We start from the raw sequence: 12997 nt of genomic DNA, 5'->3' as shown, positions 1-12997 counted from the left end.
AACAAGCTGCATTTTTGGATGCATGAATCTCTACCCTATCCAACAGTAATAATTTGAAAGGGAACATCCTTAACGTTATCTCAAGCACTTCAGAGATTTGGAGATTGCCAAGGCATGCAACGTTCACAGCTGGTGACTTCTTCAAACCTTGTGCCTCCCTGCCCAACCGGCCCGTGAGAGGTACGGAGTGGCCCTCTTGAAACATCCCTTTTTGCTTCCTCTGACAAGCCATAATCCTTATTTGTCAAATAGCAGAGTCAGTTGTGGCTTGTCTTTAGCTAAACAGTAAAAACAAAGTAATCAGACCTTGCCTGGACTCCCGAGGGAGGGAGGTGCTAAGTCAGTGCCTGTACGTGCCCATATGTAAGTGTACAAAGAAGCCACAAACCACCCAAAAACCAGCACGACAACAGCTGCGTACAAGAGCACATCTGGCCTTGTCCAGCCCTAACACAGCTGCGACATATCCAGCTGGGGATTCTGCAAAGCTGCCTTCAACCCGTGTGTTCAGCGGGGCTATTTGCACAAAAGATTAGTGCTGGGAGAGCTCTGCACCTGAATTTACCTGGAAATGGAGTCGGATGATTCTTTTCACCTATTTTATAATAAACTCTTCATCCAACAGGGACTTTGAGCAGTTCCTATGAAGCTTTTGTTGGTCAAGGGTTGGCTTGTAGCCTTGGAAAAAGAAATTCTCTTAAAAGTCCAATTTTATACACAAATAATTATGTACAGTGTTATACTAACACAATTCCTAAAATACATGCTCACTCATGTGGTGTTTAGGTAGTCTCCTAACGCAAGACAGCTCAGATGACTACTTCAAAGATACTTCTCCATCCAAGTAGTTGTAATGTCTGCCTCTTCTACAAACCATTTTAAACACATTGTGGAGAAATAATGGGGATTTTAGGCAGTGGGATAAACAGACCCTGGGCAGAACCCATTTCAGAAGTTTATCTCCTCAGCTCTACAACTGAGGAAATCAAGGTGAGAGATCATAGAATCATTCAGGTTGGAAAAGACCTCTAAGATCATCAAGTCCAACCATAGACCTAACCCTGCTAAGTCCACCACTAAACCATGTCCCTAAGCGCCTCATCCACATGTCTTTTGAATACCTCCAGGGATGGTGACTCAACCACCTCCCTGGGCAGCCTGTTCCAGTGTCTGACAGCCCTTTCAGCAAAGAAATTTTTCCTAATATCCAGGCTAAACCTCCCCTGGCGCAACTTGAGACCATTCCCTCTTGTCCTATCACTTGTCACTTGGGAGAAGAGACCAACACCCACCTCTCCGCAACCCCTTTCAGGTGATTGTAGAGAGTGATAAGGTGTCACCTCAGCCTCCTCTTCTTCAGGCTAAACAACCCCAGCTCTCTCAACCGCTCTGCATAAAACTTGTGCTTGATGGGGTTCAGGGAGCAAACTGTCACAAGCTATTCCTACATCGCATGTCCAGGGCTTGCTTGTTTTATTGGAAAGCTTTCAGTGGGCTCCATTTGTTCATTCATTCCCAGCGCAAGAAAATAAAATGTTTGAAACCTTGAAAATATCAATAGGACAGGAAAAATAACATCCCGTGGGGCTGCAGTTCAGAGGATCTCTCAGGCATACGCAGCTGCTGCATCAGCCCCCAGTTCCTGTATGTATTCATATGAACACATATATGCAGGTACGTTAGCGTGCAACCAGCCAGCGCTGTGGAGAGGTGCAATCCGGAAAGGTGCAACCCCTCTCCCCTCAGCCCTGAGCAGATGGAGGCTGAATCCTGCCCTCCCACCATGATTTCCCTGCCTGTCTGCCCTGTGCTGGCAGCTCCAGGATAGCAGGCAGCCCTTTCTCAACTAAACCTGCAGTCTGTCCACACAAAAACACTTTTTCATATTGTGTTTTGACAGCATTTTTCCCCTTGTAACTCCATGGTAGGTGATGCCATTAATTGCTTTAAATTAACACAAAGATCCTGTGGAAATACATACATCTGTGTTTACTTCATTGCTATTTTAGAGACAAAGTGTCCAGGTGGAGATCATGCTTCCATTGGCCTCGGATTTGCGAGGAGACGCTAATGCAGGGCTCAATAATTTATTACTTCAACAGACACTTACAAGTTCACTATAAAGAGTCTGTTGAGCACAGCCTGGTCTTACAAGGCTTGTGCCTTAAGTAACTTTTTTTAAAAATAATCTTCACTTCTTCCAGGCAGACTGTTTATGCTACTTGCAAATACTGTATTGTTTATAACAGGACATGTAAATATGTATATTTTAACAGAGAAAAATTAAGACTGCTATACATTTGATTAACTCTTACAACTCGTGTAATGCTTTAATCCCTTAAAATACACAGGATTATACACTTAGTGGCCTAAGATCCTCAAGAGCCAAAGCTTTAGCTTTAAGTGGATCTGTCATTGGTTTTCTAATACCTGCATGTAAAATCACACGGACATTAAAGAGCTGCTTTAACTGCACAGATTTAGGCTGCGTGGTCAACTCTGCCCTGCTCCTGGGTGCACAGAGCCAGCCAGCACCCAGAGGAGCTGTGAAAACCCTCCTGCATCCCTTTGTGGCTTGCTGAAGCAGCTACAGGAAAATCTCATGCTCAGCCTTGTCCCCAGACTCGAGCGCCTTGCCCTGTTTCTGTACAAACCGCCAACGCCAGCCATCCCCGCTGATGTCCAGTGCCCATTGCTGCTGGGGCACCGGGCACCGATCCTGCAGCACCCAGTGCTTCTTACTCTGAGGAATGAACGTGCTGTGAAACGACTTCAGATCACCTTGGAGGAAGGATCTAAATCCACCATCACAACAGGGGATACTTTTGAGTGCAAAAGGACCTAAAAACCTCAGACCCTGGGGCTTTGTTCAGACACTTCTCCATCACTATTTCTCATTATGAAAATGAGGGGATAAAAGGAAGAAAACACATTTTCTATGACTGGACTTATTAGATTCACAAGGATGAAGAAAAAGATGACAAAAAATTCTCCAGGCAGCTTCGCATTTGTTCCTTTAACCTCCAAGTATCTCCTGTCCTGCAGCAGCAGCCAGTAACTTTTCCAGCACAGCAGCAAGGCTGGGGACAGGGGAGGATTCCTGCAATTCATACAGGAGAGCACAGACCTTGCTGTCACAAGGAGCAACTTTGTCCCAGAGATACATTTTTACCTCCAATGCATATTTTTTAGATGAGGTCCATCTTAAAAGACAGAAAAAGCAAAAAAGGCCCCTGGTCCTGAGCGGTTACTGTCACACTGAGAAGCATCACAAATAATTGAACCTGAGGACATCTTGGAAATAAAGCTCTTGGCAAAATCCCAAGTTTCTGGTAGATAACTTACTTTGCTTCCCTGCCGCAACCATGCTGAAAGTCTGTGGGACACAGAGGTTTCTGTGCTTTGCTAAATTGGCACCAACATACCCGAAGCCGGGTCTGAAAGACAGCACACCCCCTCTCTGCTACCTGGTCTAGCAAATTTGCAATATTCAGTCACTTGTATCATACAAAAGAAAGTGGGAACAAAATTTTGCCCCACTTGTCCCTCTCCATTATTTTTCTAATTATTACAGAATCACAGAATCACTAAGGTTGGAAAAGACCTGTAAGATCATCAAGTCCAACCATCAATCCAAGACCACCATGCCCACTAAACCATGTCCCGCAGTGCCACATCCACACGTTCCTTGAACACCTAAACTTTAAACAACCTCCTGCCAACTTCTCATCACAGATTAATTAAGGAGGGTTTGTTAGACCTGATGCAGGGACAGCTCCAGTGTTATCAGGGTGGAAACTTTTTTCCCCCACAGTGTTTTGTTCTGGTTTTATCTTCAAAGCTCTGGAAGGGGTCTTGCTCAGAGGAAAAGGCTGTGCTGAGTTACCTGTGAGGAACCCAGACCCCACGGAGAAATAGCGTTCAGCAGAGAGAGGAGGCAGGGTCTTGGCTGCAAATAATAATCTTTAAAAGTGAAAAAAATGGGGCAGGGCAACGCACCAGCGATATCTTTAATTTTTTTAAAGAAAACTCCCCCTTAAACCCAAAGGATTTGCTGCTGCCTTATGCACATCCCACTCCACGGCCTCTCTGGGAGCTTCGTGGACGTCAGCACGTTTTATCCGTCAAGCGTTTGGGACAAAAAAGGCAAAGATTATATTCTTCATGGTGCAACAAAGACCTTCGATATCACTTTCACCTCTTCATCAGGTCTAGCCTGTGCAAAATTAATTCTTTATTTAAAGATGGCACCTACCTTACCATTCCCGGACATGCTGCCAGGGACTCGGGGGTGAGAGAAGCGCAGCAGCTGCCAACAAAGCGGAGGATCATCTGTGTTTGAGCACAAAGATCCAGCTGAGGGGAAATATTCCAATTTATAACCTCGGGGGAAAACAGGTTTAGCGTTTAATGCAGCAAATCAAGATGTAAACAGAGTTGCAAAGAACCCAGAGCGGGTTTGCTGTTGTACAGAGACACTCCGCGGGTCGCTCCGCTCTTCAGTCAGGAGGGACGCTGCGCTGCGCCGCCGGTCTGTCACCCCGCTTCTCGCTTGATCCAACAGAACCTCGAGGACCTGAGGAAAAAGCCACCGGGGAAGGGGCTGAAAGCTCTCTCTCAGCAGTGGGGCACGCTGGCAGCCCGGCATCTTGCCTCCCAGAAGAGCCGCTCGTGGGGAAATCGTGGGGAAATCATGGCGCTGCCGCCCTGGGGGCCACGAGGGGGGACATGTGAGGGGAAGGCTGTGAGGGGGAAGGCGGGGGGGGGGGGGGAGGGGGATATGGGGGGGGAGAAGGCCGTGAGGGGGGAGAAGAGATATGAGGGGGGGAGAGAGGGAGAAGAGATATGAGGGGGGGAGAGAGGGAGAAGAGATATGAGGGGGGGAGAGAGGGAGAAGAGATATGAGGGGGGGAGAGAGGGAGAAGAGATATGAGGGGGGGAGAGAGGGAGAAGAGATATGAGGGGGGGAGAGAGGGAGAAGAGATATGAGGGGGGGAGAGAGGGAGAAGAGATATGAGGGGGGGAGAGAGGGAGAAGAGATATGAGGGGGGGAGAGAGAGAGAAGAGATATGAGGGGGGGAGAGAGAGAGAAGAGATATGAGGGGGGGAGAGAGAGAGAAGAGATATGAGGGGGGGAGAGAGAGAAGAGATATGGGGGGGAGAGAAGAGATATGAGGGGGGGAGAGAGGGAGAAGAGATATGAGGGGGGGAGAGAGGGAGAAGAGATATGGGGGGGAGAGAGAGAGAAGAGATATGGGGGGGAGAGAGAGAGAAGAGATATGGGGGGGAGAGAGAGAGAAGAGATATGGGGGGGGAGAGAGAGAAGAGATATGGGGGGGGAGAGAGAGAAGAGATATGGGGGGGGGAGAGAAAAGAGATATGGGGGGGGGAGAGAGAAAAGAGATATGGGGGGGAGAGAGAAGAGATTGGGGGGGGGGGGAGAGAGAAGAGATATGGGGGGGGGAGAAGGCTGTGAGGGGGGGCACGGCCTGTGGCACACCCCAGACCTGAGGGGCCTTGCCAGGGCACAGCTGTGGTCAGCACAGACTTGGGCGAAGTCTCCAGGTCTCTGTGACGCCCCTTCAACCAGCTCCTCCTCAGCTCTTGGCGAGGGCACAGTGCGAAGGAATTGCACTGACACTAAAACTGCATCATCTGGGTGTTTATTCTTTGTGTTTGACAGACTAGATCACAGCTTGTAATGCCAAAGCGACCACAGAATTAATCTAAGCCTAAATTGAAATTAGTAACCACAGTGTGCCAAGCTGTGTTCAACAACCTTTTTTTATTAAACTTTTATAGCAAACACTGTTCAACACATAGAAAGAAAGCATGTAATAAAAATTAACATGAAGTTATACCCTTTGACATGAGTCTATTCCCTAGTTAATGGCTTAGAGTAGAAATTAGCTACTTAGGTCTACGGTGACTTTAGTATAAGGGGCAGAAATTTGGGAAAATGTTACAACCATCATCTGGGTGAGACACATCCAGCTCCGCTGTCAGCCAAAGACGCTCTTGGCCGGCTCTTCTTTTGGTTTCTCAAAGACTGTTTCACCCCCTGTCCGATCCCGGCTGAATATGGAGGGTGCTGCAGAGCCCATTTGTTCTTGGAAAAGAAAACCAGAGGAGGCAATTAGTGAGGTAGCACACCAAATTCAGGGAGTAAAACTACTGCTGTTGAAATACACACATACACATTTGATAAATTTTTCATCCGTCCATCAACTTCCCAAACCTTAAAGCACAGCGCTCCCATCCCAAGTACAGGGCAGCCGGCAGCACCTGTAGGTGGTCGTGGCCATTGACTGGCCCCAAATGCCTTCAGGTGCTTTAGAAACTTGTAAGCTACTGAGGTCCAGGCTATTATGCTGAAAAGGGGTTAAAATTCATCATTTTTCCTTATACTCTCCCACTGGTGGTGGAAAAGCAACACAAAACCAGAGCACCAGAGGTGTTCAGTGCAAGCAGCCACTCTCTTCTCTCTCACCTTCTGCCCTTTATCCCCCCCAACTTCTGCTTCATCTCAAACTCATCAAATTAATCCAACTGAGAGGCCAGAAATCCCCTGATCTATGACCAAGCCTCCAATCTTCAACTTGGGCAGTCATTGACATTGGCTATGGTCCCAGGGCTTGGTTTGAACCCTGGTTCAGAAGGCGAAGTCAGGGCTCTCCCTCCCACTTTGTCCAGACAGAGAGAACGATCACTCCAAGCTGAGCCCCGTTGGCATCTCTTGGTGCTATCAAGACGATGGATCCAAAGTCCCTGCACAGCCAGGCCGGGGCTGGTGAGCACGCTGCCAGCTGCTGTTTCAGAGGCACACCCTTTCACTTGAAAAGAGCAATTAAATCAATGTTTTACTTTGGAAGACTGCTTACCACACTGCTTCATCACTTGGTAGGTTTTGGATTTAATTTCCTGGTTTTTGGAAAGGTTTCCTCTGGCTCCTTTGAGGTCTTCTTCCTTCACTGGAGGACGCTTCTTTTTCACAGGGGCTGGCTAAGAAACATACAAATTGCCCACACATCAGTATTTCATGTGTAGAAGCACAGGGAACAAAGCTGCCTTAGCATACAGGGGTTGCTGATACAATATTCCACCTATTCCAGTTCCGAGACTGAACACTCAGCTACTCCAGATCTTTGCACAACCATGATTTCACTGCCCCTCCCAAAATCTGTTGCCACTATTACTGTTCTGTTCTGAAATTGTCTTCTGATTGTAGAGCTTTTGAAAGAGACAGTGGATTGCTTAATTTTTTAATTTAATTTACTTTTAAATTTTCCCCTGTCCAGCCCTGCCTGGCCCTTTCTGCAAGTACAGACTGGTAATTCAAGAATCTGTCCAATGTTTGGGAAGGGGAAAAAAAAAAACTTCAGTACTAAATTGTGCTTGTGCTTCAGTCTACTCACTGCTTCTTTACGAAACTGGTCAGAGAGATTTTGAAATCTGGCTTGATTTACTTGGAATAAACTTGACACTTGACCCGTAGTTATTGATCTTAAGTTTAGGGAACAAAAGTATCTGAGCACTCAACAGGGTTGTCTACAAGCATGTACTGAACATGCCTGAAACACTGGACTCAGAACCCAAAGAAGGAGAAGGAAATCTAATATAGAAACAGATGCATCATCAGGTGGTGCACTGCAACGTCCAAGTACTAACCTGTTTACAGTTCATCTTGCTAGAAGAAAATCAGGATAACATGGGATCATATCAGCCTATCCCTACCTTTAAATCAGCACTTCAAAGTCAGACACAACGTCAATCAGCAGCAGTCGGCACCATTAACATTCCCTCTTCAGTTTACTATTTCAAGGACAGATCGCCAAGGTTCCACCGAGCAGACCTTGCGGCAGGGTGCAGGGGCACAGGAGATACAATTAAAAAGAATAAAAGACCCCCACACTCCAACTTTAACAGATTTGCACAGTGAACCATCAACGAGAAACTTCTCTGACCATTGCTACATATGTTGGTCTTCTGATAGTTGGGTTTTGGCAGCAGAGGAGCCCATTTGTACATTTCTAGGCCATTGTCTGTAAAGCTAAAAAGAGTTGTGGAGGGAAACAAATCCCTCAAGGCCTGCAAATGGCTGGAGCAGCGAGTCCCAGGGAGCTTGTAGAGACATCGAGTGCCTGCCTGGCTCTGGGTAGGGGCAGGCAGGCTGCCCTGGAGCCTTTGGCATGTTTCCTGCCGGCTGTAAATTCCCGGGAACGCTCAGAATAGCTCGCTGTCAATCCCATTTGCATGTGTTGTGGGAAACAAAACATTCACAAGACTTCTGGAGAAAACACTCTACCAGTAGCCAAAGCAAGCAAGGGGAAAGGGTGGTAGCAAACCCTTCAGAATTCACAACAGCTTTTGGTCAGTTAGCTGGTTAACCAAACACCCCTACAGCCCGGGTCTCATCTGTCCATCTGTAACGAAAATTGGCATGTGTTGGGAACGGTCCCCCATGCCCATGGTGTGGTCCACAGGCAACCAGTACAGACCTGTACTGGCTCCAACACAGAAAGGGAAAAAACCCCTTGTTTTGTTAACAGGAATGCAAAACCTGCTAAGGTCCTTCACCCATTATTGGCAAAAGACAATAACTGCGAGGCTTCTTTCCACTGGGACAAGGGACTTCTTGGGAATGGGGTAAGAAAAGGAGGCATGGAGATGTATTGAGACACAGCCAGGCTGAGCAGTACTGTTGAATTTCACCCAGTTATTTTAAAATAAAACCTCTCATGCTTTGATTACAGGTGGATTTTCCAGCAGGACAGCTGCTGCAGATTAGCTGGCAGCCAGCTAAAAAGCAAAAATGCTGCACAGAAAGGTTCCTGTGAGCCACAGAGGTGAGCCCCGGACCTGCCAGCACCAGCAGCTGCCAGCATCCTCGCAGCCGCACAACTGCTAATTGCTCGCAACACAAGTGCATTTGTAAGCAGGGTTTGCCAGGAGCCATTCCCAGCTGGCACAGCAGTGCAGCCTGCGCTTTAACTCCTCCTGTCAGAAGTGAAAAAGTGTTGGTTTACCACACACATGACTGTTCAAGTCTCTTTTTCTTTGGAGTCAAGAAAATAAGCCGAACAGAGTTACTCTATGTGGTTGAAGGATTGTGCTCTTCTACCCTCCCCATGTTCTTACTCTCCATCCCACCCACCATGTAAAACTCTCACACTGGGGAGAACTCTGCCAGGCACAGGTAGCTTGTGCTGAAAATGTAAGAGTTATGTGAAAAACAACATTTCTGAGCTAATTTTAAGATCGCTTTGAAACACTGATTATTGGGGAAGACAGTAAAGACAAACCATTAGTTACAAAAAGAACATAAGAGTGTGTAACACAAGATTTCAGTCTTGCATATCATGAACTAACAGTTATAATTTGCAGTCACACTCTCTCTTTTCCTGGATGTTGATACATTAAGCTTTACACAGCAGCACACTTCAGCATAGCCACGTCCTTTCAAAGCTACTGCCAAAATTTCAAATCATTGTCTGAGGAAGTATGTTGGAAAAGCAGAAATCACTCCTTCTGTAAAACATCCCAAACCAGAGCAGTGGAAATGGCTTTTCCCTTCCTACAGAAATAAAAATATTTACAGTAAACCAGAAGAGTTAGAAACTAAATTAATTAACCATGAAGAGGGCAGCTGCTTTCCTTCTTCATCAAATAATCCCCCCTAAGAACTTACTTGTTAAAATACATAGACAGAGAGTTTAAATACTTTAACATAATCAAACAAGTCACATAGAGCAGAAAAGCCAAATTCACTGGTTAACAAGAGCAACATGCTAATAAGCCATTCCAAGAAAACCCTCTAAAACAGTAACACGCTTGTTGGGCACCCTGCTCCGACGTGAATCAGCCTCATACAAATCTCCCCGTACCTGTGACATAACTGCGGTGCTCACTTGACCGTAATCCCTGCTGAGGTTGTTTCCCGGCTTTGATTAAACCCAGCCTGGGCACTCTGTGAGCGCTTGTTTTTTCCCTCGACTTATATAGAGCATCTAACATGAAGTCATGAGCTGGGTCATTTTCCCAAACCAGAACCCAGGATGATTCCGGTTGACAGAGGCTGTTGTTCTCGAAAGGTTTATTCTTGGCGATGACTCGGGTTTGCAGTATTTACCGCGCCCTGTGCCTGGGGACGGATGGAGTTGGGCACTGACGAGAGCAGACAGCTGTGGCAGCCGGACGGCGGGGAAGCCCAATGCGCTACAAAACGACTTCCCGGGGAGTCCGCTGGGGCTCTATTTATAACTTTAAAAGGCAAAACTTTGTTACGGACAAAAAATTGACTCTGAATCCTCTTGATGGGGGGGGGGGTGGGTGGGTGGGGTGGGGAAGAGAAAAGTGTGTTTTTCTTTTCCCAGTGTAACAAAATATGCATCCTCTAAAGATTATATAAACCTAACAACCAAAGCATAACATTGCGCCCTAAATCACTTTTGCACGGGGGTCTTTAACAGAAGAGTATTTTGTGCATTTTGGAGAGCTAATAAAATAGGATATGGTTTTACTCTTACAGCTCTATTGCTGAGCTTGCGCTGATGCCAGCACTTACACAACTGAGAGAGTAAAATCACTTTCGACTTACAGCAGTATGAGTAAGTTTAATCGTTTCACCTGTCATCTGTATAGGAATAGCTTACTCAGACATGAATAAATTCAGTGTTCCCCACTGCACCTGCTGACAGTAGTAAAACCTCTTCTAGAGCTTTTAAGATACGCTCTCTAAACAATTTTTTATTCAAATAGAAAAAAAAACCCCTCTTAAGCATGAATTCAGATTTTTATTACCAGGAGAGGGTTGGGTGGGGGTTGTTTCCCTTTATTTATTTTTTTTACATTAATTCTTTGCGTTATGCAAAAAAATCAGCTTCTGTGACTGCACTCAACACCTACAAAGAACCAGGACTCCAGCCAGGTATGTTAATATGAGAAAGGCAGAGGCGGCAGACCTCCAAACATCTTTTACCAGAAACATCAGCTGTTATAGTGGTAGAAATCTGCCCTGGCTTATTCTCGAGCTCTGCCTGTTTTGTTTAGGCTAGAGAGAAGCACAGGAGGTAAAATAAAATTGGTATTTTTCATTATGGAAACATTGCATCAATACCACAGCACTAGGGCCATACGATCCAGGACGATGGGATTTGTCGGTTGTGAACTATCTCCCAGGCCTCCGGGTACCCACTTTGCTTTTAAGCTGAACTCTTTCCAGGCCTGAGAAGATGTTTTCCTTTCGTGACTACTGGGGGAATTATTTGTAGGTTAAGAAGCAGTGTGGATGTTATGCACTTAGCCATTCCTTATGTTGGATTTCTATTTTATACCCACGGCTTAGTAAACTCTAAGAAAAATTTCTGCAGAACAGTGGTACCTTTTAGTTCGTTAACAAAGCAGAAGAAAAAAAACCATCAAGTTTAGGAAAAAAAGCAAATTTTTTTTTTTTCTATTGTACAAAGTAACACCTCTCCTCTACTAAGGGGTTTCTATACAGCCTGTAAGTGTCACCATTCTGACGCTATCTATTACAACAGGAAAATAACATTATGCATGTTTAAAGCAAATATTCAGAATTCAAGACACTAAACTATTTTTTCCCTTCAGTTTTCAAAATTCCTTCATTTAATTGGTACTACATATTCCTCACTCAAAAGCAGAGTTATGCTTTCATGGCAATTAATTTATGCAAACAAAATCATTATACAAAAAAAATCAAAACCCCTTCAGCTTGCATGCCATTCAGGGGTAGGAGATAAGGCGCTTTAGAGGTATCTGAAGCATATCCTGAAGTTTCGAAGACATCCCACATAGCCTGGGCAATTCTGTTCTCTTTGATTATATATTTGATTTGTTTCCTAAACCAAGGCTGAACAACAAACACAACCATTTCCTCTTACAGATCATGGGCTAATTTATCCTTACAAAACCCCAACCCAAATCCACAGTTACTTACATTTCAGAGTAGGAATGTTCCTGTTCACCTGGTTGAAGTCCCGAGATCTGTTAAATGGGGCACGAATGACAATGAAACAAAATAGGCTCATTTATTTAATAATGGCTATTAAAAACGCAAGTTAACCCTCTTCCATCTGCCATTGCAACATGAAGCGTGCAAAACTCCTTTGCTGAGGAATGGTTGCAGCTAAAATATGGCGATGACCATGGAGAATTTAGTGAATGTACACGTCTGGCCACTCTGATCTCCAGGAGACACAGCTCTTACGGAAGATTTGACTCCTCCTCCAGGAAACTGCTAACATCCTTCAGTGGACTGACAGGCTTGATAGATTGAAGATTATTCTCTGAATTCCCTTTAAGGATGCAGTGGGTATGGGGCTGCTTGTGTGTAGTAGGTGGGAAGTAATGAAAATAGCAGGCAAACATTATGGAGGAGTTACAGGGGTAGTAATAGATTGATACTGTGCAGGTCCAGCCCAGCAGAACACACTAAACTGCTCCCACCAAGATAGGAAGGGGTGACAGCAACTGCAGCTCACCAAGAACAGGATTTCTGCTCTATTCTGGCATAAAGGTGTCAATCTCTTGCCATTTGCAGCCTAAAAAAAAAAAAAAAATCCATCACCTGCACATGGTCATGTTACAGCTTGACAGTGAGCCAGTTCTTGTCCTACATGGTCCTCCTCATTCCTCCAGCACTCTGGAAAATTGATGGAAGATACCTTGCCATACCTCCAGGGAACCTGAAGAGTAAGACGGCATCTTTCTGCCAACAAAACAGAAAAAATCCAAGCTAGGCTACACTCATTTTGTTGGGTGTAGTAAGGGAAGTCCAAGCACTTGCTGCAGACACTTTGGTAATCAAAGAAGCTGCTTCCCTGGAGCTTAAGAGACAACTCTGCACTACATAGGCAGCACGCAGGAGTGATGTCTTCGTGAGACAGGAAAGAATCAGCACTGCTTCCCCCCTTCCCTTTTGCATGGTTTTGGAAAGTAGAAGAGACTAAAGCAAGCAAGGAAGACATTGGTCATC

General features: G+C 45.6%; 1 protein-coding gene across 1 annotated transcript; it reads right to left on the bottom strand.

Annotated features, from left to right (window-relative positions):
• Positions 1–5766: 5766 nt before the first annotated feature.
• MUSTN1 (musculoskeletal, embryonic nuclear protein 1) lies at positions 5767–10170 on the bottom strand. Its single transcript, XM_009819392.2, has 3 exons — positions 9885–10170; positions 6882–7002; positions 5767–6109 (listed from the first exon to the last, which is right to left on the bottom strand). The coding sequence occupies exons 1-3, from the start codon at positions 9891–9893 to the stop codon at positions 6003–6005; spliced, it is 237 nt and encodes a 78-aa protein (XP_009817694.1). The 5' UTR covers positions 9894–10170; the 3' UTR covers positions 5767–6002.
• Positions 10171–12997: the final 2827 nt, after the last annotated feature.

This window comes from Gavia stellata, chromosome 12 (genome assembly GCF_030936135.1).
Source record: "Gavia stellata isolate bGavSte3 chromosome 12, bGavSte3.hap2, whole genome shotgun sequence".
NCBI classification, from domain to species: Eukaryota; Metazoa; Chordata; class Aves; order Gaviiformes; family Gaviidae; genus Gavia; species Gavia stellata.
Note: the sequence above shows the minus strand (reverse complement) of the source record. Positions and strands in the feature narration are given on the sequence as shown.